Here is a 26,846-nt window from a genome sequence, read left to right as displayed (position 1 = left end):
AACAACAACCAACATCCCTCTCACATCACTGACTTTTAAGGGTGGGTGATGGTTGGTTGCACCTAAACAAAATGCAACAAGTAGCAGAACCATGCTCCGTATAAGAATACCTGTAGAACTACTGGATGGAGATCAATTATTAATTAAAAATTAAATGAATAAAACATACTTTTGGAAGTACAGTATACAAAGTGCAGTTTTAGACTCAAGTAGATTTTTTTTTACCTAGAATGGATTGTTTTTTTTTCATAAATTCCAGTAGCAATTCCAGCCACACAATCATAGTAAGTGCAATTGTGCTTCAGTTTTGACACAAATCAGATGCAATGCCACAAAGTCAGAATATCATCATTTCTAAGGTCCACTGTATTTATTGATACTCTGGAAACTCTGGAGCGACTATCAGCTTGTGTCTCTAAGGGTCCCCTGTGTCAATACACACACTTGAGAGTGATTCCTAATGGGAAGTTTGATGGATTCAACGTGGTCAAACACAGGAGCAGCTTTGGATACAAGTGACAATAGTAGGCAACCCACTCAAGACTCACCAGGTTATACATAAATATGTCAGGCATTCATCGGGCCATTGGGAACTGCAAACCTTTTGTGGATACACAAATAAAGATTGTTTTTAAGAAATTCAGAGTTGCCACTTGAACACAATTTGGAGCAAAATTGGCATGCCTTTTCCCAAAATGCAGATTATATTTCCCATAAAATTCTTGTGTCATTGCAGTCACAAAGGGGACAATGCTTGCTGATTCAAATGTGTTGCACCTCCCACAGTTGCATCCAATTTACTAATACTAATGTATCTGGGAATGTGCTTTGTTGCAATTAGAATGCAGTTGTGCCAAATATTTTCAAAATCTGATGTTTCCTTTTAGCTTGTATGTTGTATTAGCTCAATTTCACATGAGCTTTCAGCTTTCTTTCTAGACAGAGGAGAAACTGCACACAGACACCATGCTTATCAGTATGAGATCAGTATGAGAGCTCACCAATTCATATACTTATCTTAACATCAGCCTGACATCATTTCTTGGGTTTGCTGATATCATTTCTGGTTAGTGATGGGCGAATTTATTCGCCAGGCGCGAATTCGCGGCGAATTTGCGCGTTTCGCCGCGAGCGAATAAATTCCCGAAACGCCCGCGAAATGCCGGCGTAAAAAAAAACGGGCGCCGGCGTCAAAAACGGGCGCCGGCATCAAAAACGAGACGCCGGCTCCGTTTCGCGAATTTCGCGCGAAATTCGCGAATTTTTCGGCGAAGCGAAACGGCGCAAATTCGCCCATCACTATTTCTGGTGTTTGGAGTGTGGGTGACCTGTTGATACTTGATAACTCTGGAGCTACTGTCTCTATTGATCTGCCAGTAATTCCAGGGTTCTCACAGCAGGTTGAGTCTATAGACTTACTCCCAGTTCATACAGGTGCACTTATTAAAGAGCAATTTTTATAATAGGGTTCTGACTTCTGAAACAATGTAGAAAAAAATCCAGCTGATTAAAAGACCTAGAGGAGACAATTGTATTTGGCGACATTGTTTCAAGAGTCAGGAAACAAAACTGGATAAACACATGCTGCTTTTATTTAGTTACAGATAACTTTTCCTTTCATTATGCAAAAAGCACTTTTTAGGAGATGATCTCCATTGACTATTATCATTGAATCCCTTAGGTGTAAGTTATCTTTAAATGGGTTGTTCACCTTTAAATTTACTTGTATTGTGATGTAGGGAGTGCTATTCTGAAAAAATTGCAATTGGATTTCATTTTTTTTTATTTGTTATTTCTGAGTTATTTAGATTTTTTTCAGTCGCTCTTCAGTTTGCAATTACAGCAATCTGGTTGGTAGGGTTCGAATTACCCTAGTAACCACACATTGATTTGAAAGAGAGAGTGGAATATGATTAGGAGAGGACCTAAATAGAAAGATGAGTAATAAAAAGTAACATTAATAACTGTGTAGCCTTAGAGAGCATTTGTTTTTAGAAGAGGTGATTCCCATTTGAAACCTGGAAAATGTCAGAAGGAAAAGGCAAAGAATTTTAAAACTATAAAAAAAAAATAATGACGACCAATTGAAAGGTTGCTTCGAATTGGCCATTCATAACTAAAAGATAACTTAAAGGTAACCCAACAGCCCTTCCATCTAAGCAATATATCAGTTATATTCTTTGTGCCTGTTTTGGGACTTTTCAAGAATTACCCAACATAAGCTTGGCAACATGACTTGATTTATGATATTTTTTGGTAAATTCATAGATTCTTTTGCCTTTTCAGTTTCTTGAGTACAGTGATCCCACCATGGAACTCTGCTGCCTCTAATGGACAACTGATGTATTGACCTTGATGATTACATTAATCAGAGAAACTATAACACGACTTTCTTTTGATGGAAAAAGTGTTACTCTTGGCCTAGTTCAGTATTAGTGTCACATTCTACATCCATATTATTATTATTATTATTTGATGGAATTAAGAAGTGAGGCTGAGGTACAACAATATAACATACACCAGATCTCCCTGTACTATTGTACAGTTATTGAGCATAATCTGTTTTAGTTGCTTGTCATTAGAATAATGGTGGCCAAAAGAAAATATTTTGGTATCTATTATCAGAACACTTAACCCATTACATCTCCTCTGTCGGCAGTTTTTTTAAATCAGTTTTTAAGCCAATTTGAATTAGATGATGGGGAACATTTTTTAAGGAAGTTTTATGAATTAAGTTTTGGCCCCAGTTGCAAAAACTACTACTAACTACTTACCATGCCAATACTACTGAACACATTGCAGTCGCAGTTAATATGAAGAAGGTGGAAATTGTCAACTGTAGCAATTTAGCTCAAAGGGGGAACAAATCAGTCCAGTCAATGGACCAACTTGGTATAAAGAGCTATTTTCAATAAACCTGTATTTTTTCACTTATTAAAATGCCTCCCAACCCCTTCTTCAAGTTATCTAATGTATCTGTCAGTACAACTGATTCAGAGAGAGAATTTCACAATTTCACAGCTCTCACTCTAATGAGCTGCTCATTATCTCACAGCCTAACTGGCTGCAGCTGGGGAATGGAGGGGTCTGTTTATATAGAGGGTTTGTTAGTGGACTGCTGATTTGTTATCATTGAGTTCATATCAACAGACTGTTAACTTCAACTTTACTTTAATTTTAAATGTTTGCCCTGTTTAGTGGAAGCAATAAAAAAACATAGATGGTTCCCAAGTATAATAACAGGTAGAAATATGTTCAGCACAAACTCTATTCAGTGAAGAAATTCTAAAAAAAGTGTAATGACCGTTTAGTTCCTTTTAGACTTTTGATCTAAGTGGTTTCCTTTTTTTCTCCTTTACCCCTTTCAATTTTATTTTACTGACAGTAATAATCTGCTGCATCTTCTGCTTCCATTCTGCTGATTGTAAGAGTGAAATCAGTTCCAGACCCACTGCCACTGATCCGCTCTGGGGTCCCTGTGTGTCGCCTGTTTGCCAAATAGATCAGCAGCTTTGGTGCCTGCCCTGATTTCTGTTAGTACCAAGATAACCAGCTGTAAGAGCCACTTACAACACTGCTATTGGCTTTACATGTTATGGTGACATAATCCGGATACTGAGTCATCACAATCTGCCCATAGGAACCTAGAATATAATTCAGGTTGAAGCAAATAGTTAATTTACTTATCTAGTGATTTATTTATTTAAATTTTAAATTTCCAGCAAAATCTCTCATCCTGGATAAAGATCAGGAGGATCCCCAGTAGCAGCAGCAGCAGCAGTAGATAAGTGGGATAAGACATGTCTCTATCTATGCACTGTGACACATACAGATCATTAATATGGCACAGGGACACTGGCACTTTTATAGCAGCTGCAGTTTAGCCACACAATGTCTCTATGCAAAACACCAACCAACATCCCTCTCACATCACTGACTTTCTGTCAGACTCAGCTCACAGGTTTGTTAAGTTTCATCAGTAATACCAACCTTTCTTGGCAAACTCAGAACCTGGAGTGTTTTTAACTGAGGTAAATCCGGCAAACCCGTAAACTCCACAGAATTTAGGAGAGACTGGGAAACTGGGATTTTGCAGCACAGTGCCTCCACTTAATGAGAACTGAGGGATACACATCAGAGGGTCCCACTAGAAAAAAAAATACAGAGATTTGCAGCAATAATAAACTTTATATAGAAAGAAAGATCTAGAGTTGGCATCAAATAAATATCGCAATCCTTAAATGGGGTCACTCACTCACAGGATTAACTCACTGTTTTGATTATGGTTCTATGAATCTCTCTGAAATGATTTAAACATCATATCAAGTATGCTAAGCATTTAAGCAAAACTTTATTACAGATAAAGTTTATAAGAGAGTAAGTTATACATCACCATTTGAGCAAAGGAAGCAGGAATCTTTATCTGCACCAAGCGACTGGGAGATCCCGATTTAGTCGGCAGAGAAACCTCAAATGGTGCACAAAGGCTTTGGACAGTTTACTCCACAGGAAAGATCTCAGCGAACAAAATAGGAACCCCTGGTTTTATATTCTCTAATAAACAATGAGCTCAGACATTAAACCACTAGGTCAACAAGAGATCTTGCTTCCCATGTGCTCATCAGGAGCTGCCAGGCTTCCAACAAGCACATCCAAAGCAGAGATTTTATCGGTTATTAGTATTTGAGAACATATTCTGCCCTTGGCTATAATAAAGGAAGTTCTTGTGAAAACTTCTACAAGTCATAATCATATTAGGAACTATTAGGAGTCGTACACATATTAGGACATTGAGTTAAATAGTTCCTTTCCTACAAAGTTGTCTTATACAATATATTGGGTTTAAGAGTTCTTTCCTACAAAGCCGCCTCAAACACAACATTTCTATCAAAGTATTACCCTGAATCACCATTACTAAAACTTCTCTCATTACTCTCACTCTCATAACACAGTCTTTTAAATATATCAGTCCCAAAGTTTAATTCAGGATGGGAGACTGGTAGCTGCTCTCATGTAGCAGCAATAGGAACCTGCCCTCACACTGAGGCCACACACTTGTTCCTTTGCTTATAGTCACTTTTTGGTGGGTCACTCACCAGGGTGCTGAAAGGGGCTTGTACACTGGTATTCACAGGCAGCTCTGCAACACTTACACTTTCCAGTGTCACCTCCACCTACAAAATGATACACAAACAATGGGCTACATAAGGGCATTAGACTGTTGCTGGTTATTAACCTCCTGCCTCCTGTTTTAGCCATAGGAATTATATTCATGGCCCCTCTACATCTAAAACCACACTTTTTTATGCTATTCATTACCACCTCCTGAAAGCTACAGTGTTAATAATAGTTCACAGCTGATGGGGCTGATTTGTGCAGATGCGATACGGGGGCCCTCCAGCATTCAAATAAATAAATCTCATCCTTAGTAGAAAACGTTTACCAACTGGTCGGTCATCAAATTCACATTCTTTCCTATTGTAGCCACTGTGCCATTGAACTCAGCCAACTCTTTATTATGGGCTTTATTGCTGGAACTCAACAACAGACTCTTTCATAACTGAGTTTCACAGAAGTCCCTTCAGGTACATTCCCTTCCCAGTATTTAATGTATTTACTTCTCTGAAGACACGGACAGTGGTGAATATTACTCACATTTAGGTTCAAGTATTTCTGTCTCATGTTCAATAGCCCTTCCATCCAGGCATCATATCTTCATATTCTTTGTTTGTGGGACTGTTCAAGAATCATCGGGCATAGCTTGGTAATGTTATGACTGTTATTTATAATTTTATGTATTGTAAACCCTAAGGTATCTCTTCCTGAGTATAGTAATCCCACCATGGTACTCTGCTGCTCTCTAATTAAAAATGATTATATTGATCCTTTGTGACTACATTAACCAAAGAGTAAGTAACAAGAAAAGGTACATTTCTTTGATGCCTTGTTCATTTACTATATATTACAGTGTTGTAACTAGATGTTACTGGGCCCCATAGCAAATTAATTTTATGGCCCCAACATATCCAGAGGTTTTGCTGTTTAACCCATATATGTTGGAATTATTCATTATTTGGTCCTCATTGGGCCCTGTATACTTCCTAGGTCCCCCTGCAGCACAAGGTCTGCTTCCTCTGAAGTTACACTTCTAATATTTTACAATAATATTTTCATCAATCCTTTCATGACATTAAAATAAAAGAGCCAATGTAAACAATATAACATACACCAGCTCTCCCTATACCATTGCACGAATATTAAAGGCGTTAAAAAGTCAAAAATAAAAATTATTATTTGTTTAGAACAAATGAAGTAAATTTGCAATATAGACATTAAAAAAAATCTCTGCTGTTTTATAATTTTTTTCTCACATCTCATCATTATTGCCTGACAACTTCCCTGCTTGCAGCTTCTCCTACTCATCATGGCTGCCAATAGACAGAATTTTGGTGTGTATGTTTGTACCTGCTGATACTATCTTGCAAATTTGAATGATGTGGAAATTAGTGGGCCAGAGAGTGGATGTATACATGCCTCCCCCTGCCACCCCTCTGTTTAAAGAGCTACTCCTTATCTCACAGCCTAACGGGCTACAGCTGGGAAGGGAGGGGTTTATTCATACAGACACTTCTCAGTGAATAGCTGATTTGATTTATGTTATATTCAGATGAGAAGAAATTAGAATGTGACTTTCATTTTAAATGAAATGTATTGTTTAGTTAAAAAATAACAAAAAAAACTGTATTTCATAATTAAAACAACATGAAAAAGTATTATATATTCAGCACAAGCCCTATTCATTAAACCTTTAATTTTCTTTTTTATGAATTGAAATACACATATGCAATGTAAAGTATCCCTGATAATTCAGTTGCATCTTAGTGTGTATGGGTTATATAGAGTACAGAGTATGAAGTCAACAATCTTCTGGTACAGTGAGTCCTGACTCATGTTTTAGTCTGATCTGCATTCAAGCTGAAAGAGGGAGGTTTTTGTTCAGCTCTGTATCACTGTGTGAGAGGGGACTGAGTATACTGCTGACAGTAATAATCTGCTGCATCTTCTGCTTCCATTCTGCTGATTGTAAGAGTGAAATCAGTTCCAGACCCACTGCCGCTGATCCGCTCTGGGGTCCCTGTGTGTCGCTTGTTTGCCTTATAGATCAGCGGCTTTGGTGCCTGCCCTGATTTCTGTTGGAACCAGGCCAACCAATTGTCTCTATTGTCGTCAATAACACTGCTACTGGCTTTACATGTGATGGTGACAGTTTCTCCTGGTGACACAGAGACATAATCTGGAGACTGAGTCAGTACAATCTGCCCATAGGAACCTGTAAAAGTATCACAGAAATGGAAATAGTTAATTTAGTTGTATAATACTTTACTAATTTTTGCATCTTAAAATCACTCACAGTATGTGAATGTAAAATGAACAGTGTAATAAAAGGAACAATCTCTCACCTTGGCTAAAGATCAGGAGGATCCCCAGTAGCAGCAGCAGCAGTAGATCAGTGGGATAAGACATGTCTCTATCTATGCACTGTGACACATACAGATCATTAATATGGCACAGGGACACTGGCACTTTTATAGCAGCTGCAGTTTAGCCACACAATGTCTCTATGCAAAACACCAACCAACATCCCTCTCACATCTCTGAAATTTTACGGTGGGTGATGGTTGGTTGCACCTAAACAAAACGCAACAAGTTGCAGAACTGTGCTCTATATAAGAATACCTTTAGAATTACTGGATGAAGATCAATTATTAATAAAAAAAAGAAATTGAAAATAAGAAGAATAGCATATGCTTTTGCAAGTACAGTATGTAAAGTGCAGTTTTAGACTTTTTTTTAGCCAGAATGCAGTTTTTTCACCATCAATTCCAGTAGCAATTCCAGCCACACAAAGCAGTTTTGTCTTCTAAAATTATGGGTGGTGAATCCTAATGTGTGCAAGTGTACTTCCATTTGACACAAATCAAATTCAACGCCACAAAATTTTCAAAGCCTGAATTTCATCATTTCTCAGCATCAAGATAATACCTGCACTATTGTGTTTAAGGGCCACTGCACATATCGATACTCTGGAAACTCTGGAGCGACTATCAGCTTGTGTCTTCAAGAGTCCCCTGTGTCAATACACACACTTGAGAGTGATTCCTAACAATAAATTTTATGGATTCACTGTGGCCAAACACAACTATATGGCAGTGCCAGGAGCAGCTTTGGATACAAGTGTCAATAGTAGGAAACTCACTCAAGACTCCCCAGGCTGTACAGCATAACTCCCAACATTTTGGAAATAAAAAGAGGAGAAAAAGATTTGCCACGCTTCATGCGCCAACATTTTTTTGTCCACAACAATGTTTGTGGCCACATTTACAATTTACAAAATTTGGCAGGTTAAGAAAGCTTGAACACATTTCTGTGGTTTTTATGTGTTATTACAGTTTTGCTAATAAAGGTGAATCACCCTGAGCTGCAAGTTATAATTTACCCAAGAGACCTGCTTATCTTAAATTGCTACAATTGTCTCTTTGCTTATCTTAAATTGTTACAAATATATCTAAGTTCACCTGCCACGTATTCTGGGTTCACTGCCAAAAGCCAATTCCATTTTAGAAACTTTGTACTGAATCTTTTTCTGGCTGTTCAATGCAGGAGACCTAAGACAAAGTTGGGATATTTCAGTAGTTAACCCGGGACTGCGGGTTGAGCTGTCAAAATCAGGACTGTCCCGTGACAGTTAGGAGGTTTTATAAAGGGCTTATGCCTGGAATGCGTTAGGCCATTGGCAACTGCATGCCTTTTATAAATACATGAATAAAGATTGTTTTTAAGAAATTCAGAGTTGCCACTTGAGCACAATTTTGAGCACAGTCGCCATGTTTAATCCCGCAATGCAGATTTCTTTCCCAGAATTGCAGTTGCAAAGGGGACAATGTTTGCTGATTCAAATGCGTTCCACCTCCCGCAGTTGCATCCAATTTACTAATACTAATGTATCTGGGCATGTGCTTTGTTGCAGTCTGAATGCAGTTGTGCCACATATTTTCAAAATCTGATGTTGCCATCCAGTTTAAGAGATGGGATAACTAGTAAGTTGTATTAACTCAATGTCAGTGAGCTTTCAGCTTTCTTTCCAGACAGAGGAGAAACTGCACACAGACACCATGCTTATCAGTATGAGATCAGTATGAGAGCTCACCAATTCATATACTTATCATCAGCCTGACATCATTTCCTGGGTTTGCTGATATAATTTCTGGTGTGGGTGACCTGTTTACACTTGTTAACCCTGGAGCCAGGGTCGGACTGAGGGGCCCGAGGTCCATTCGGGGCTGCTGTCCAGGGCCCACATCCGGAATCCCTTGGAGGCCCCCCCTGCCGTGCCACCGTGTGTGTGTGTGCACTTGCACTAGGTTTTTCAGGCATTTGTGGCAGGAAGGAGCCAGCAAATCATGGATCTGGGTGCGGATCTGGGCCGGCAGGGCCTACAAGAGCCGGGGGACCACTGGGTTTTTTCCTGGTGTCTGACCCTGCCTGGAGCTACTGTCTCTATTGATCTGCCAGTAATTCCAGGGTTCCCACAGCACGTTGAGTCTATAGACTTGCCCCCAGTACATACAGGTTCACTTATTAAAGAGCAATTTTTTTCCCGGTACATTTCTCTTGAGCTGAAATTTTTTAATTAAAGAGCTCCAGGAGGATACCTGTTTGTGTTTTTAAAGATGCTTGGAAATAAAGACTTTTTTTATTCTAAAACTACCCGTGGTTATTAAGGCTCCCGTCTATCTACTGCTACTTTGGACGTTGTCATTGTGTCTGGAGCGGAATCCGGCCGACGGAGGGCCACCACGAGGGTAGATGCGGACCATTCACATGTAAGTTACTCGTATGCCTATATTCTGAAAATTACGTTACATTTTTTATTATGTGGTTTTTGAGTCATTTTGATTTTTATTCAGCAGCTCTCCAGTTTGCAATTACAGCAATCTGGTTGCTAGGGTTCACATTACCCTATTAACCATGCATTGATTTGAATGAGAGACTGGAATAGGAAAAGGAGAGGCCTGAATGGAAAGATGAGTTATAAAAAGTTGCAATAATAATAAATGTGTAGCTTTACAAAGCATTTGTTTTTTAGATGGGGTCCGTTACTCCCATTTGAAAGCTGAAAAAAGTCAGAAGAAAAATGCAAATAACTCTAAAACTATAAAAAAAATAATAATGAAGACCAATTGAAAAGTTGCTTATAATTGGCCATCCTATGACATACTAAAGGATAACTTAAAGACAAACCACCCCTTTAAATCCAACAGCTTTTCCATCTAAGCAATATATCAGTCATATTCATTGTCCCTGTTTTGGGACTTTTCAAGAATTACCCGTCATAAGCTTGGCAACATGACTGAGATTTATGAAATTTTTTGGAAATTTCCAAGATGCTTCTGTCTTTTCAGTTTGTTGAGTACAGTAATCCCACCATGGAACTCTGCTGCCATCTAATGGACAAGTGATGTATTGACCTTGATGATTACATTAATCCGAGAAACTACAACAAGCTTTTATTTGATGGAAATAATGTTGCTCTTTGCCTAGTTCAGTATTAGTGTCACATTCTACATCCATATTTTCACTTATTATTTGGTGGAATTAAAAAGTGAGGCTGAGGTACAACAATATAACATACACCAGATCTCCCTGTACTATTGCACAGTTATTGAGCATAATCTGTTTTATTTGCTTGTCATTAGAATAATGGTGGCCAAAAGAAAATATTTTGGTATTTATTATCATTTAACCCATTATATTAAAAAACTGTAGGCAGTTTTTAAAATCAGTTTTTAAACCAATTTGAATTTGATGACTGGGGAACATCGTGTTAAGGAAGTTTTATGAATTAAGCATTGGCCCCAGCTACCAGGGCCAGAACTAGGGGTAGACAGAAGAGGCAGGTGCCTAGGGTGCAACGAAGTAGGGGTGCCAAGCACGTACCTCTTCTTCCGCCTACTCCTGGTCTGGACCCTTTCTCTCCCACCAGAACTCTCCAGCGCAGCTGTGTCCACTCTCTCCCCCTTTAAGAAATAAAAAATCAGACAGTACCAGTCGCGCGAGCATGCGCACTCAAAACCGTGCAGCCAATGGGGGCAAAGTGATCATCTTCCTGTTTTTTATATGGCTCTCAAGAAAGCATTGGTTCCAATCGGGCAAGAGGAATAGGGGAAGCACCGCCAAAAGAAAGCAGCCATATCGCAGGAAGAAACTGCGGTGGTAAACATCTCATCAATACAACTTACGGAGAATGAAACCAAGGTACTGTCTTAAGGGCTGGGTTTTGTCATAACTACATTCCCTGACTTTTTTCAAATTGATATAGACGTGGAGGCCTTTTTTAGGAGAATAAGACTGTCGGCTGAATTGAATGATAATGGGAAGTCCATTAATAATAAAACAGATGATTATTGTAACACCTTCTTCCTACAGGATTGGCGTTTGTATAATCCTAGCACATATACGCCTTCTAAAACTAATTCTGTTGTGGAAACATACATACAGGGAGTTAAACATGAGATGTTAATACTTGAAAATAAATATAAAAGGGGTGAAATAAAATTACCTAAAGAAAATATCTCATTGGAAGTAAGACGAGCACTTTTGTCTTTACAAAACCATAAAGATCTGGTGATCAAACCGGCAGATAAGGGGGGAGCGGTGGTGATGGATAAGAAGTTTTATACAAATACAATAATTGAGATGTTAAATGATGCTACTACTTTTGGATAAACCTCCTGGGGTAAATTCAGTGTTTTGTCCTTTGGCTAAATTCCTTAATAGGGTACATAGGTAGTATGTCTTTAACACAAAATCTTATATCAGAGATACTGGAGATGTTATTAATAAGATCAATATGATTGATTATTTAACCCCTGATGCTATTTTTGTCCCCCTGGATATAGAAAGCCTCTATACCTCCATCCCACATGATAGTGGTATAGAGGCGGTAACTTTTCATCTTGATAAGGATGGTACACTGGATGGAGCCCAAAAGAAGTTTTTGATAACATTACTGCAAATAGTTGTGGGTAAGAAATATTTTTTATTCCAGGATGAGTTTTTGTTCCAGATTAAAGGTACAGCCATGGGCTTGAATGTCGCCCCGTCCTATGCGAATCTCTTTATGGATGTATTTGAAAATCAATTTGTAAATAAGAATTATGGATTTCAACACAACTGTAAATGTTGGTATCACTATATAGATGACATCTTTATGATTTGGACGGGACAATATTCTGAGCTTTGTGGATGGATTTAACAAATGTTCTCCCTTTATTAGACTTACTGTACATTGTGATATGATCAGTGTCCCTTATCTGGAAGTGATGGTTAAAAACACCACGAATGGCCATTTAGATACTGATCTATACGTCAAACAAACTGATAAGAATACACTATTGCGGTTTGATTCCTTTCATCCCCCACACATAAAAAAGTATCTGCCTAGATCACAAGTCATGCGGGTGAGACGTATAGTTCGAAATGAACAGCGACAAGCAGACAGAGTTGGGGAAATGAAGGAGAAATTCAGAATGTGAGAGATTGCTTAAAACTAGAGATGTCGCGAACTGTTCGCCGGCGAACTTGTTCGCGCGAACATCGGGTGTTCGCGCTCGCCGGAAGTTCGCGAACGTCGCGCGACGTTCGCCATTTTGGGTTCGCCATTTTTGGCGCTTTTTTTTGCCCTCTCACCCCAGACCAGCAGGTACATGGCAGCCAATCAGGAAGCTCTCCCCTGGACCACTCCCCTTCCCTATAAAAACCGAAGCCCTGCAGCGTTTTTTCACTCTGCCTGTGTGTGCTGAAGAGATAGTGTAGGGAGAGAGCTGCTGCCTGTTAGTGATTTCAGGGACAGTTGAAAGTTTGCTGGCTAGTAATCGTTTTGATACTGCTCTGTTATTGGAGGGACAGAAGTCTGCAGGGGTTTGAGGGACATTTAAGCTTAGGTAGCTTTGCTGGCTAGTAATCTACCTTCTACTGCAGTGCTCTGTATGTAGCTGCAGTGGGCAGCTGTCCTGCTTCTGATCTCATCTGCTGACTGCTGCAATAACAGTAGTCCTTGTAAGGACTGCTTTTATTTATTTTTTTGTTGTTTTACTACTACTACTACTACTACTACTACTATAAGAGCCCAGTGCTATTAGTCTAGCAGTGTTGGGGAGTGGGACTGGTGTGCTAATCTGCTGCTCCTAGTAGTTAAGCAGCACCAACTTTAATTTTTTTTTTTTAATATTCATTTTTTTTTTATTTGACTTTTTTTTATTTTACTACCGCTGTAGTAGTGTATAAGTTGACCTTTTAGGCATTATTTGCCCTGTAGGCATTTTTTGCCCAGTGTGTTATTCAACCAACTGCCATCTAGCTGTGTGACCTTGTTCACATTCTGTCTAAATATCCATAATATTACCGTCTCCAGAAAAAACACCGGAGTGACTTTTTTCAAGCAGCCATAATAAATTTTACGAGATCCGTATCCACCGCTGTAGTAGTGTATACGTTGATCTTGTGGGCAGTATTTGCACAGTGTTTTCTTCAACCCGCCATCTAGCTGTGTGAGCTTGTTCACATTTTGTCTAAATATTGATAATATTATCGTCTCTAGAAAAACCACTTGAGTTACTTTTTTTCAAGCAGCATTCATATATTTTACGTAATCCGTATCCACCGCTGTAGTAGTGTATACGTTGACCTTGTAGGCATTATTTGCACAGTGTTTTCTTCAACCCGCCATCTAGCTGTGTGAGCTTGTTCACATTTTGTCTAAATATTGATAATATTATCGTCTCTAGAAAAACCACTTGAGTTACTTTTTTTCAAGCAGCATTCATATATTTTACGTAATCCGTATCCACCGCTGTAGTAGTGTATACGTTGACCTTGTAGGCATTGTTTGCCCAGTTTTTTTGGCCGCAGCCACTGAAGCACAGAGGCCAGAAAAAATATGCCATATAAATGCTGAAAATAGTCATTTTTTGCCATACGTTGACTCAACGTATATGGCAAAAAATGACTATTTTCAGCATTTATATGGCATATTTTTTCTGGCAACTGTGCTTCAGTGGCTGCGACCAAAAAAACTGGGCAAACAATGCCTACAAGGTCAACGTATGGCAAAAAATGACTATTTTCAGCATTTATATGGCATATTTTTTCTGGCAACTGTGCTTCAGTGGCTGCAACCAAAAAACTGGGCAAACAATGTCTACAAGGTCAACGTATGGCGAAAAATTACTATTTTCAGCATTTATATGGCATATTTTTTCTGGCAACTGTGCTTCAGTGGCTGCGTCCAAAAAAACTGGGCAAACAATGCCTACAAGGTCAACGTATGGCAGTTGTTTAAAGAGAACAGTAGATTACTAGCCAGCAAAGCTACCTAAGCTAAAATGTCCCTCAAATCCCTGCAGACTTCTGTCCCTCCAATACAGAGCAGTATCAAGCAGATTACTAGCCAGCAAACTTACTATCATCTGTCCCTGAAATCACTAACAGCTCTCCCCCTACACTATCTCTTCCAAGCACACACAGGCAGATTTTTCAGATACATTTTTGCCCTTGATCCCCCTCTGGCATGCCACTGTCCAGGTCGTTGCACCCTTTAAACAACTTTAAAATCATTTTTCTGGCCAGAAATGTCTTTTTTAGATGTTAAAGTTCGCCTTCCCATTGAAGTCTATGGGGTTCGCGAACTGTTCGCGAACCGCTCGCGTTTTTGCGCAAGTTCGCGAATATGTTCGCGAACTTTTTTTCCGACGTTCGCTACATCCCTACTTAAAACTCTTAGGGTAGAACTCAGTGCCGGGCCACACTGGGCAGGCGCCCTAGGCAGGCCCAGCAGTCGCGGCGCCTGCACAAATTTGATTCCACGTGCGCATGTGCGAATTCGAGCTCCCGTGCGCATGCGCAGAAGCATTGAGAAGCGCAAAAAATGCCGAGTCGGGAAGAGAAGGGAGCCGGACTTGGGGTAGGCGACAGAGAAGGTACGTGCCTGGTGCCCTCCCAGCTTTGCGCCCTAGGCACATGCCTACTCTGCCTACCCCTAGTTCCGGCCCTGGTAGAACTACACAGATGACTTCTACATGTTTTCAGCGGATCCGATGCGATGCGCCAAAATGCAGGCGTCAAGTCGGATGCTACGTAAAATAAGGTAAGAAATACAAATGTCGGAATTTGTTGCAGCTTTCATCAGGCACGACACGACTGTGGGATGCAGACACAGCATGCAGCTTCTGTATCTGACAGTTGTGTTAGATGAATGCTGCAACACCATCTGACATTTGTATTTTTTACCTTATTTTCCATAGCATCCGGCATTTGTTTTGGTGCAGTGCGTCGGATCCACCGAAAATGCGTGGAAGTCATTTATTTTATCACTAAAATGCATCTATGTGGAAAACATTTACTCTCAGCAGTGTGAGACTTTGCCTTTAATTTATCTTTCTTTGAAACCCTAAAAATCAGTAAAATCCTACAAAGTCAGACTCAGCTCACAAGTTTGTTAGGGTTTATCAGTAATACCAACCTTTCTTGGCAAACTCCCTCACAACGGGATCACACAGACCTGACGTGTTTACTTGAGGTCAATCTGGCAAACCTGTAAACTCTATAGAATTTAGGAGAGACTGGGAAACTGGGATTTTGTAGCGCAGTATCTCCACTGAATGGGAACTGGGGGATACACCTCAGGGGATCCCACTAGAAAGTAAAAAACACAGAGATTTGCAGCAATAATAAACGTTATATAGTAAGACAGATATGCAATGGGCATTTAATACAAATAGCAATCCTGAAATGGGGTCACTCACTCACAGGACTGACTCACTGTTTTGATTATGGTTCTACAAGTCTCTTGGAAAAAAATGATTCATCACATATAGTGATGGGTGAATAAATTCACCTGGCACTAATTCGCTGCAAATTTCCGAGATTTGGCGCCGGCGAATAAATTTGCTAATCTCCTGTGAAAATTCACCGGGGTCAAACATTTTTGGACGCACGTCCGAAAAGTCGCTTGCATCAAAATCTGCACGCGTTAACACTATTTGGACGCCCATTGACTTTAACGCCAGCATCAAAATTGAAGCAAGCAACTTTGGATGCACGGCCAAAATTTGACGCAGGCATAAATTTTACATTTATGTGATTTTCGCTTATTTTTCGGGAAATTCGCCAATTTTTGGCGAATTTGAAGAAATTCACCCATCACCAACATCTAGTATACTTAGCATATAAGCAAAACTTTAGATAGAGATAAGACAGTAAGTTATACATCACCATTTGAGCAAAGGAAGCAGGAATCTTTATCTGCACCAAGCGACTGGAAAATCCTAATTTAGAGAAACCTCAAATGGTGCACAAAGGCTTTGTGCTGGAGAGATCTCAGTCAACAAATAAACACAGATAACTCTTTATTACGGGCTTTATTGTTGGAACTCTACAATAGACTCTTTCATCGCCAAGTTTCTCAGAAGTCACGTCAGGATGATGCACAGTACATTCCCTTCCAAGTATTTAATGTATTTACTTCTCTGAAAACATGGGCAGTGGTGAATATTACTCACATATAGGTTCAAGTATTTCTGTCTTCATGTTCAATAGCCCTTCCATCCAGGCATCATATCTTCATATTCTTTGCTTGTGGGACTGTTCAAGAATCATCAGGCATAGCTTGGTAATGTTATGACTGTTCTTTATGATTTTATGTATTGTAAACTCTAAGGTATCTCTTGTTGAGTATAGTAATCCCACCATGGCACTCTGCTGCCCTCTAATGGAAAAGTATTATACTAATCCCACATTAACCAAAAAGTAAGTAAAAAGAAAAGGTACATTTCTTTGATGCCTGGTTCATTATAATTACTATATATTACAGTGTTGTAACTAGATGTTACTGGGCCCCACAGCAAATTCATTTTAGGGCCCCCAACATATCCAGAGGTTGTCATGTTTTACCAATATATGTTGGAATTGCTCTTTATTTAGGGCCTCATGGGGCAATATAAATCTCCTGGGTCCCCCTGCAGCTACAAGATCTGCTTCCTCTGTAGTTACATCTCTAATATTTTACAATAATATTTTCATCAATTGTTTCATGACATTAAAGGGATTGTTCACCTTTGAGATAACTGTTAGTAAGATGTACAGAGTCATATTCTGAGATAATTTGTAATTTGTTTTCATTTTTTATTATTAAAGGTTTTTGAGTTATTTTGCTTTTTATTCAGCAGCTCTTCAATTTGCATTAAGCAATCTGGTAACTAGGGTACAAATTACCCTAGCAACCATGCATTGACTTAAATAAGAGACTGGAATATGAATAGGAGAGGCCTAAAGTGAAAGATGAGTAAGATTTACAATAACAATACATTTGTAGCCTTACAGAGCATTTGCTTTTTAGAAGGGGTCAGCGACGCCCATTTGAAAGCTTCAAAGAGTCAGAAGTAAGATGCAAATAACTATAAAACTATAGAAAATAAATAATGAAAACGAATTGAAAAGTTGCTTGGAATTAGACATTAAACATAATAAGGGTTACCTTAAAGGTGAACCACCCCTTTAAGAGAAAAGAGTCAAGGTAAACAATATAACATACACCCGCTCTCCATATACTATTGCACAAATATTAAAGGGTTATTGAGTCAAAAATAAAAAATCCTGTGTGTTTAGAGTAAATTTGCTGTATTGACATTAAAAAAATTCTGCTTTTTTATCATTTGTTTCTCGTATCTCATCATTATTGCCTGACATTTTTCCTGCTCGCAGCTTCTCCTACTCATCGTGGCTGCCAATAGAAATAAACGCTGGTGTGTATGTTTGTACCTGCTGATACTATCTTGCAAATCTGAATGATGTGGAAATTAGGGGGCCAGAGGGTTCATATGCCTCACCCTGTCACCCCTCTGTATAAAGAGCTACTCCTTATCTTACAGCCTAACGATCTGTAGCTGGGAAGGGAGGGGTTTGTTCATACAGACGCTTCTCAGTGAAAGTCTGATTTGTTTGATGTTAGCCTCAGATGAAAAGAAATTAGAATGTGACTTTCACTTTAATCGCAAATTTGTTTAGTTATAAAATAACAAAAAGAAAACTATATTTCATAATTTAAACTAATATGTAAATAGTATTCTATATACAGCACAATCCCTATTCATTTAACTTATGTTCAATAAGGGGAATACTGCACCTTTAATACTGGATTTTTCATGCACCTTGTTTTCTTTTTTTCTCCCCCCCCTTTTAGTTTTCTTTTTTATGAATTGAAATACACACATGCTATGTAAAGTATTCCTGATAATTCAGTTGCATCTTAGTGTGTATGGGTTATATAAAGTACAGAGTATGAAGTCAACAATCTTCTGGTACAGTGAGTCCTGAGTCATGTTTTAGTCTGATCTGCATTCAAGCTGAAAGAGGAAGGTTTTTGTTCAGCTCTGTATCACTGTGTAACCCACTGTTACTCTGCTGACAGTAATAATCTGCTGCATCTTCTGCTTCCATTCTGCTGATTGTAAGAGTGAAATCAGTTCCATATCCACTGCCGCTGAACCTCTCTGGGGTCCCTGTGTGTCGGGTACTTGCCAAATAGATCAGCAGCTTTGGTGCCTGCCCTGATTTCTGTTGGTACCAGGCTAACACATTGCCAACACTGCTACTGGCTTTACATGTGATGGTGACAGTTTCTCCTGGTGACACAGAGACATAATCTGGAGACTGAGTCAGTACAATCTGCCCATAGGAACCTGGGAAATAAAAATAAAGAGAAAATTGAAATCGTTAATCAGTGTGTTCAATAAATTATTAATTTTTGCTTCTAGAATATGAAAATGGAGAAATGGAAATAGTTAATTTAGTTGTACAATACTTTATTGATTTTTGCATCTTAAAATCAGTCACAATATGTGAATATAAAACGAACAGCATAATAAAAGAAACAATCTCTTACCTTGGCTAAAGATCAGGAGGATCCCCAGCAGCAGCAGTAGATAAGTGGGATAAGACATGTCTCTATCTATGCACTGTGACACATACAGATCATTAATATGGCACAGGGACACTGGCACTTTTATAGCAGCTGCAGTTTAGCCACACAATGTCTCTATGCAAAACACCAACCCACATCCCTCTCACATCACTGACTTTCAAGGGTGGGTGATGGTTCGTTGCACCTAAACAAATGCAACAAGTAGCAGAACCATGCTCCATATAAGAATACCTGTAGAACTACTGGATGGAGATAAATTATTAATTAAAAATTAAATGAATAAAACATAGTTTTGGAAGTACAGTATACAAAGTGCAGTTTTAGACTCAAGTAGATTTTATTTTACCTAGAATGGAGTGGTTTTTTTTTTTCATAAAGTCCAGTAGCAATTCCAGCGACACAATTAAAGTAAGTGCAATTGTGCTTCAGTTTTGACACAAATCAGATGCAATGCCACAAAGTCAGAATATCATCATTTCTAAGGTCCACTGTATTTATTGATACTCTGGAAACTCTGGAGCGACTATCAGCTTGTGTCTCTAAGGGTCCCCTGTGTCAATACACACACTTGAGAGTGATTCCTAATGGGAAGTTTGATGGATTCAACGTGGCCAAACACAGGAGCAGCTTTGGATACAAGTGACAATAGTAGGCAACCCACTCAAGACTCATCAGGCTATACAGGCATGTGTCTGGCATTCATTGGGCCATTGGGAACTACAAACCTTTTGTGGATACACAAACAAAGATTGTTTTTAAGAAATTCAGAGTTGCCACTTGAACACAATTTTGAGCAAAATTGGCATGCTTTTTCCCACAATGCAGATTTTTTTTCCATAAAATTCTGGTGTCATTGCAGTCACAAAGGGGACAATGCTTGCTGATTCAAATGTGTTGCACCTCCCACAGTTGCATCCAATTTACTAATACTAATGTATCTGGGAATGTGCTTTGTTGCAATTAGAATGCAGTTGTGCCAAATATTTTCAAAATCTGATGTTTCCTTTTAGCTTGTATGTTGTATTAGCTCAATTTCACATGAGCTGCTTCAGCTTTCTTTCTAGACAGAGGAGAAACTGCACACAGACACCATGCTTATCAGTATGAGATCAGTATGAGAGCTCACCAATTCATATACTTATCTTAACATCAGCCTGACGTCATTTCTTGGGTTTGCTGATATAATTTCCGGTGTTTGGAGTGTGGGTGACCTGTTGATACTTGATAACACTGGAGCTACTGTCTCTATTGATCTGACAGTAATTCCAGGGTTCTCACAGCAGGTTGAGTCTATAGACTTACTCCCAGTACATACAGGTGCACTTATTAAAGAGCATTTTTTATAATAGCACATCAAGGGTTCTGACTTCTGAAACAATGTAGAAAAAAATCCAGCTGATTAAAAGACCTAGAGGAGACAATTGTATTTGGCGACATTGTTTCAAGAGTCAGGAAACAAAACTGGATAAACACATGCTGCTTTTATTTATTGTTACAGATAACTTTTCCTTTCATTATGCAAAAAGCACTTGGGTTGTTCACCTTTAAATTTACTTGTATTGTGATGTAGGGAGTGCTATTCTGAAAAAAATTGCAATTGGATTTCATTTTTTTTTATTTGTTATTTCTGAGTTATTTAGATTTTTTTCAGTCGCTCTTCAGTTTGCAATTACAGCAATCTGGTTGGTAGGGTTCGAATTACCCTAGTAACCACACATTGATTTGAAAGAGAGAGTGGAATATGATTAGGAGAGGACCTAAATAGAAAGATGAGTAATAAAAAGTAACATTAATAACTGTGTAGCCTTAGAGAGCATTTGTTTTTAGAAGAGGTGATTCCCATTTGAAACCTGGAAAATGTCAGAAGGAAAAGGCAAAGAATTTTAAAACTATAAAAAAAAAATAATGACGACCAATTGAAAGGTTGCTTCGAATTTGCCATTCATAACTAAAAGATAACTTAAAGGTAACCCAACAGCCCTTCCATCTAAGCAATATATCAGTTATATTCTTTGTGCCTGTTTTGGGACTTTTCAAGAATTACCCAACATAAGCTTGGCAACATGACTTGATTTATGATATTTTTTGGTAAATTCATAGATTCTTTTGCCTTTTCAGTTTCTTGAGTACAGTGATCCCACCATGGAACTCTGCTGCATCTAATGGACAAGTGATGTATTAACCTTGATGATTACATTAATCAGTGAAAATATAACAAGACTTTCTTTTGATGGAAAAAATATTGCTCTTTGTCTAGTTCAGTATTAGTGTCACATTCTACATCCATATTTTCACTTATTATTTGATGGAATTAAGAAATAGGGATGTCGCGGACTGTTCGCCGGCGAACTTGTTCGCGCGAACATCGACCGTTCGCGTCCGCCGAATGTTCGCGAACGTAACGCAACGTTCGCCAATTTGGGTTCGTCTTAGCTGGCGCTTTTTTTTGCCATTTCTCCCCCAGACCAGCAGATACATGGCAGCCAATCAGGAAGCTCTCCCTCCTGGACCACCCCCACACCCCCTGGACCACTCCCCTTCCATAAATAAACTGAAGCCCTGCAGCGTTTTTTCATTCTGCCTGTGTGTGCTTGGAAGAGCTAGTGTAGGGAGAGAGCTGTTAGTGATTTGAGGAACAGTTGATAGTAACTTTGCTGGCTAGTAATCTACTTGATACTGCTCTGTATTGTAGGGACAGAACTCTGCAGGGATTTGAGGGACATTTTAGGTTAGGTAGCTTTGCTGGCTAGTAATCTACCTTCTACTGCAGTGCTCTGTATGTAGCTGCTGTGGGCAGCTGTCTGTCCTGCTGCTGATCTCTCATCTGCATCTGTTCTTCAAACCACTGCCACCTAGCTGTGTGAGCTTTTTCACATTCTGTCTAAATATCAATAATAATACCGTCTCCAGAAACACCACCTGAGTGACGTAGTGTGATTTCTGCCCTTTACAGCACAAAACTCAGCGCTGTGTCAACAATGGATTTTTTAGAAACATATTTGCCCTTGATCCCCCTCTGGCATGCCACTGTCCAGGTCGTTGCACCCTTTAAACAACTTTAAAATCATTTTTCTGGCCAGAAATGTCTTTTCTAGCTTTTAAAATTCGCCTTCCCATTGAAGTCTATGGGGTTCGCAACGTTCGCGAACCGTTCGCATTTTTGTCCGGACGTTCACGAACATGTTCGCGAACATTTTTTCCGACGTTCGCTACATCCCTATTAAGAAATGAGGCTGAGGTACAACAATATAACATACACCAGATCTCCCTGTATTATTGCACAGATATTGAGCATAATCTGTTTTATTTGGTTGTCATTAGAATAATGGTGGCCAAAAGAAAATATATTGGTATCTATTATCAGAACTTAACTTAATTTAACCCATTACATCTCCTCTGTAGGCAGTTTTTTAAATCAGTTTTTATGACAATTTGAATTAGATAACGGGGAACATTTTATAAGGAAGTTTTATGAATTTAGTTTTGGCCCCAGTTGCAAAAACTACTACTAAATACTTACCATGCCAATACTACTGAACACATTGCAGTCGCAGTTAATATGAAGAAGGTGGAAATTGTCAACTGTGACAATTTAGCTCAAAGGGGGAACAAATCAGTCCAGTCAATGGACCAACTTGGTATAAAGAGCTATTTTCAATAAACCTGTATTTTTTCACTTGTTAAAATGCCACCCAACCCTTTCTTCAAGTTATTTAATGTATCTGTCAGTACAATTGATTCAGAGAGAGAATTTTACAGTTTCACAGCTCTCACTCTAATGAGCTTCTCATTATCTCACAGCCTAACTGGCTGCAGCTGGGGGGAAAGTGGGGTCTGTTTTTACAGAGTGTTTGTCAGTGGACTGCTGATTTGTTGAGTTTATATGAACAGACTGTTAACTTTGATTTTACTTTAATTTTCAATTTTTGCCCTGTTTAGTGGAAGCAATAAAAGTAAAATAATAGGCAGAAATATGTTCAGCTCGAACCCTATTCATTAAAGTAATTCTAAAAAAGAGGGTGTATTGATCCTTCAGTTCCTTTTAGACGTTTGACCCAGTTTCCTTTTTTCTTCTTTATCCCCTTCAATTTTCTTTGAAAAAAAAAACTGTTTAACTGGTAATGAATTTGCATCTTCTTATTACATAGGCACCAGAATGTTTGTCATCAGCAAAGTAAAGCCTGTAGGAATCTTACAACTGTCTTTATGTGTTATATACCCTAGTACCAACAGAAACCAACACTGGTACCAAATATATAAGAAGTCCTATGTATTATAAATCTAGAATAAAGCATGAAGCCAACAATCTTCTGATACAATGAGTTAATTTTTATGTTTTAGTCTGATCTGCATTCAAAATGAAAGAGGAAGGTTTTTGTTCAGATCACTGTGTGAGAGGGAAGCTACTGTATTGCTGACAGTAATAATCTGCTGCATCTTGTATTTGTATTGGCATCTAATACAAATAGCAATCCTGAAATGGGGTCACTCACTCACAGAAATGACCCACTGTTTTGATTATGGTTCTACGAGTCTCAGAAATAATTTATACACCACATCTAGTATGCTAAGTATATAAGCAAAACTTTATCAGAGATAAGAGAGTAAGTTATACATCACCATTTGAGCAAAGGAAGCAGGAATCTTTATCTGCACCAAGCGATCGGTCATTAGTATTTGAGAACATATTCTGCCTCTGGCTATAATAAAGGAAGTTCTTGTGAAAACTTTGAGAATTCATAATTATATTAGGAACTATTAGGAGTCATAAATATATCAGGTCAATGAATTCAAAAATTCCTTTCCTACAAAGTTATCTTATACAATATATTGTGTTTGAGAGTTCTTTCCTACAAAGCCGCCTCATATAAGACATTTCTATCAAAGTATTACCCTCAATCACCAATGATAAAACTTCTCTCATTACTCTCACTAACACAGTCTTTTAAATATATCAGTCCCAAAGTTTAACTCGGGATGGGAGTCTGGTAGCTGCTCTCATGTAGCAGCAATAGGAACCTGCCCTCACACTGAGGCCACACACTTGTTCCTTTGCTTATAGTCACTTTTTGGAGGGTCTACACACCAGGGTAAAGGGGCTTGTACACTGGTATTCACAGGCAGCTCTCTAACACTTACACTTTCCAGTGTCACCTCCACCTACAAAATGATACATAAACAATGGGCTACGTAGGGGCATTAGACTGTTACTGGTTATTAACCTCCTGCCTCCTGTCTTAGCCATAGTTATTAGAATTAAGGCCTCTCCACACCTTAAAAGAACACTTTTTTTCTAGTAGCTCCCCATCTTCTTTTCTGCTGATTCACTGCACATGCTCTGTGCTGCTGTCACTTACTGAGCTTAGGGCCCCACTCACAATATACAGTACACATAGAATAGAAATGTCACAATATAAGGCTGATTATTAATTAATACACATAATTACTACATGGCAGCACAGAAACCAGTGCAATTAGCATCAGAATTTAATAATCAGCAAACCTGTAGCATCAGCTTATATTACAGGGGAAGCTCATTTTCTGCTGGATAATTAGTGACGAGCCCTAAGCTTAGCTTCTCAACAGCCAATCAGAGCCCACTGAGCATGTGAGTGTCACAGACACTTTCCAAGATGGTGACCCCCTGTGACAAGTTTGAAGTCCTGGATCATTGCTGCTATTGACAAGCTGAAACTTTACATTGGTGCAATAAATTCAGTAAGTAAAACCAGGCATTTTTAGTCATAATAATTTTTAGGCTTTAGTTCTCCTTTAAGAGAAAAGAGCCAATGTAAACAATATAACATTCACCAGCTCTCCCTATACTATTACACAAATATTAAAGGGTTTAAAAAGTCAAAAATAAAGATGTTTGTTTGTTTAGACTAAATGAAGTAAATTTGCAATATAAAAAATCTCTGCTGTTTTATAACTTTTTTCTCACATCTCATCATTATTGCCTGACAACTTTCCTGCTCGCAGCTACTCCTACTCCTCATGGCTGTCAATAGACGGAATGTTGGTGTGTATGTTTGCACTTGCTGATAATATCTTGCAAATCTGAATCATTTGGAAATTTGGGGGCCAGAGGGTAGACATTTGCATGCCTCCCCCTGCCCACCCCTCTGTATAAAGAGCTACTCCTTATCCCACAGCCTAACAATCTGTAGCTGGGAAGGGAGGGGTTTGTTCATACAGAACAGTTGATTTGTTTTATGTTATCCTCAGATAAACAGAAATTAGACTGTAAAATGCTGAGAAAGAGCCGAGAGGCAGAACTTGCTGTAAACAGTGTTTTATTCCCACGACACTTTATCAAGTGTAATTAACAATATCAAAGCTTTCAGCTTTCTTTCTAGACAGAGGTGAAACTGCACACAGACACTATGCTTATCAGTATGAGATCAGTATCAGAGCTCACCAATTCATATACTTATCTTAACATCAGCCTGACATCATTTCTTGGGTTTGCTGATATAATTTCTAGTGTTCGGAGTTTGGGTGACCTGTTGATATTTGGTAACCCTGGAGCTACTGTCTCTATTGATCTGTCAGTAATTCCAGGGTTCCCACAACATTTTGAGTCTATTGACTTACTCCCAGTACATACAGGTTCACTTATTAAAGAGACATTTTTTAATAGCACATCAAGGTATTATCTTCAGGGTTCTGACTTCTGAAACAAAGTAGAAAAAAAACAACTTATTAACAGACCTAGATGAGACAATTGTATTTGGCAACATTGTTTCAAGAGTCAGAGCCAGATGAAAAAAACTGGATAAACACATGCTGCTTTCATTTATATTTACAGATAACTTTTCCTTTCATTATGCAAAAAGCACTTTTTCAATCTGCATTGACTATTATAGTTAAATCCCTTTGTGTAATGTATCTTTAAAGGGGTTGTTCACCTTTAAATTAACTTTTATTATGATGTAGAGAGGGATATTCTGAAAATATTTGCAATAGGGTTTCATTTCTTATTATTTGTGGTTTTTCAGTTATATAGCTTTTATTCAGCAGCTCTCCAGTTTGTAATTTCAGCAATCTGTTTGCTAGGGTACAAATTCCCCTAGTAACCATGCACTGATATAAATAAGAGACTGGAATATGAATAGGAGAGGACCTGAATAGAAAGATGAGTTATTAAAAGTAGCAATAATAATAAATGTGTAGCCTTACAGAGCATTTTTTAGACAGGGTCAGTGACCCCCATTTGAAAGCTAGAAAAAGTAGAAGGAAAAGGCAAATCATTCTAAAACTATAAAAAAAAATAATGAAAACCAATTTAAAAGTTGCTTTAATTGGCCATCCTATAACATTCTAAAAGATAACTGAAAGGTGAACCACCCCTTTAAATCCAACAGCCCTTCTATCTAAGCAATATATAAGTCATATTCTTTGTCCCTGTTTTGGGACTTAGCCAACATAGCTTGGCAACATGACTGTGATTTATGATATTTTTTGGGAAATTGAAATATGCTTCTGCCTTTTCAGTTTGTTGAGTACAGTGATCCCACCATGGAACTCTGCTGCATCTAATGGACAAGTGATGTATTGACCTTGATAATTACATTAATCAGAGAAAATATAATGAGCTTCTTTTGATGGAAAAAATGTTGCTCTTTGCCTAGTTCAGTATTAGTGTCACATTCTACATCCATATTTTCACTTATTATTTGATGGAATTAAGAAGTGTGAAGAAAATACAAAAAGAGGAAATCTTTTACTACAAAGAAAAGGAAAAAGATCTCAGTGGTTACCACCGAGGGCTGACAAATTCAAATAGAAAAGTACTACGCTAGTA

General features: G+C 38.5%; 2 gene segments (V, D, J or C); both read right to left on the bottom strand.

Annotated features, from left to right (window-relative positions):
- Positions 1–6,992: 6,992 nt before the first annotated feature.
- On the bottom strand, positions 6,993–7,660 carry LOC121401674. The segment is given in 2 exon segments: positions 6,993–7,330; positions 7,461–7,660. Coding segments are annotated over 2 exon segments (387 nt in total).
- A 9,906-nt stretch (positions 7,661–17,566) lies between these two features.
- Positions 17,567–19,173, bottom strand: LOC121401670. The segment is given in 2 exon segments: positions 17,567–18,797; positions 19,001–19,173. Coding segments are annotated over 2 exon segments (399 nt in total).
- Between the last annotated feature and the right edge of the window lie 7,673 nt (positions 19,174–26,846).

This window comes from Xenopus laevis, chromosome 1L (assembly GCF_017654675.1).
Source record: "Xenopus laevis strain J_2021 chromosome 1L, Xenopus_laevis_v10.1, whole genome shotgun sequence".
Taxonomy (NCBI): domain Eukaryota; kingdom Metazoa; phylum Chordata; class Amphibia; order Anura; family Pipidae; genus Xenopus; species Xenopus laevis.
This window is presented reverse-complemented; position numbering and strand designations above follow the sequence as displayed.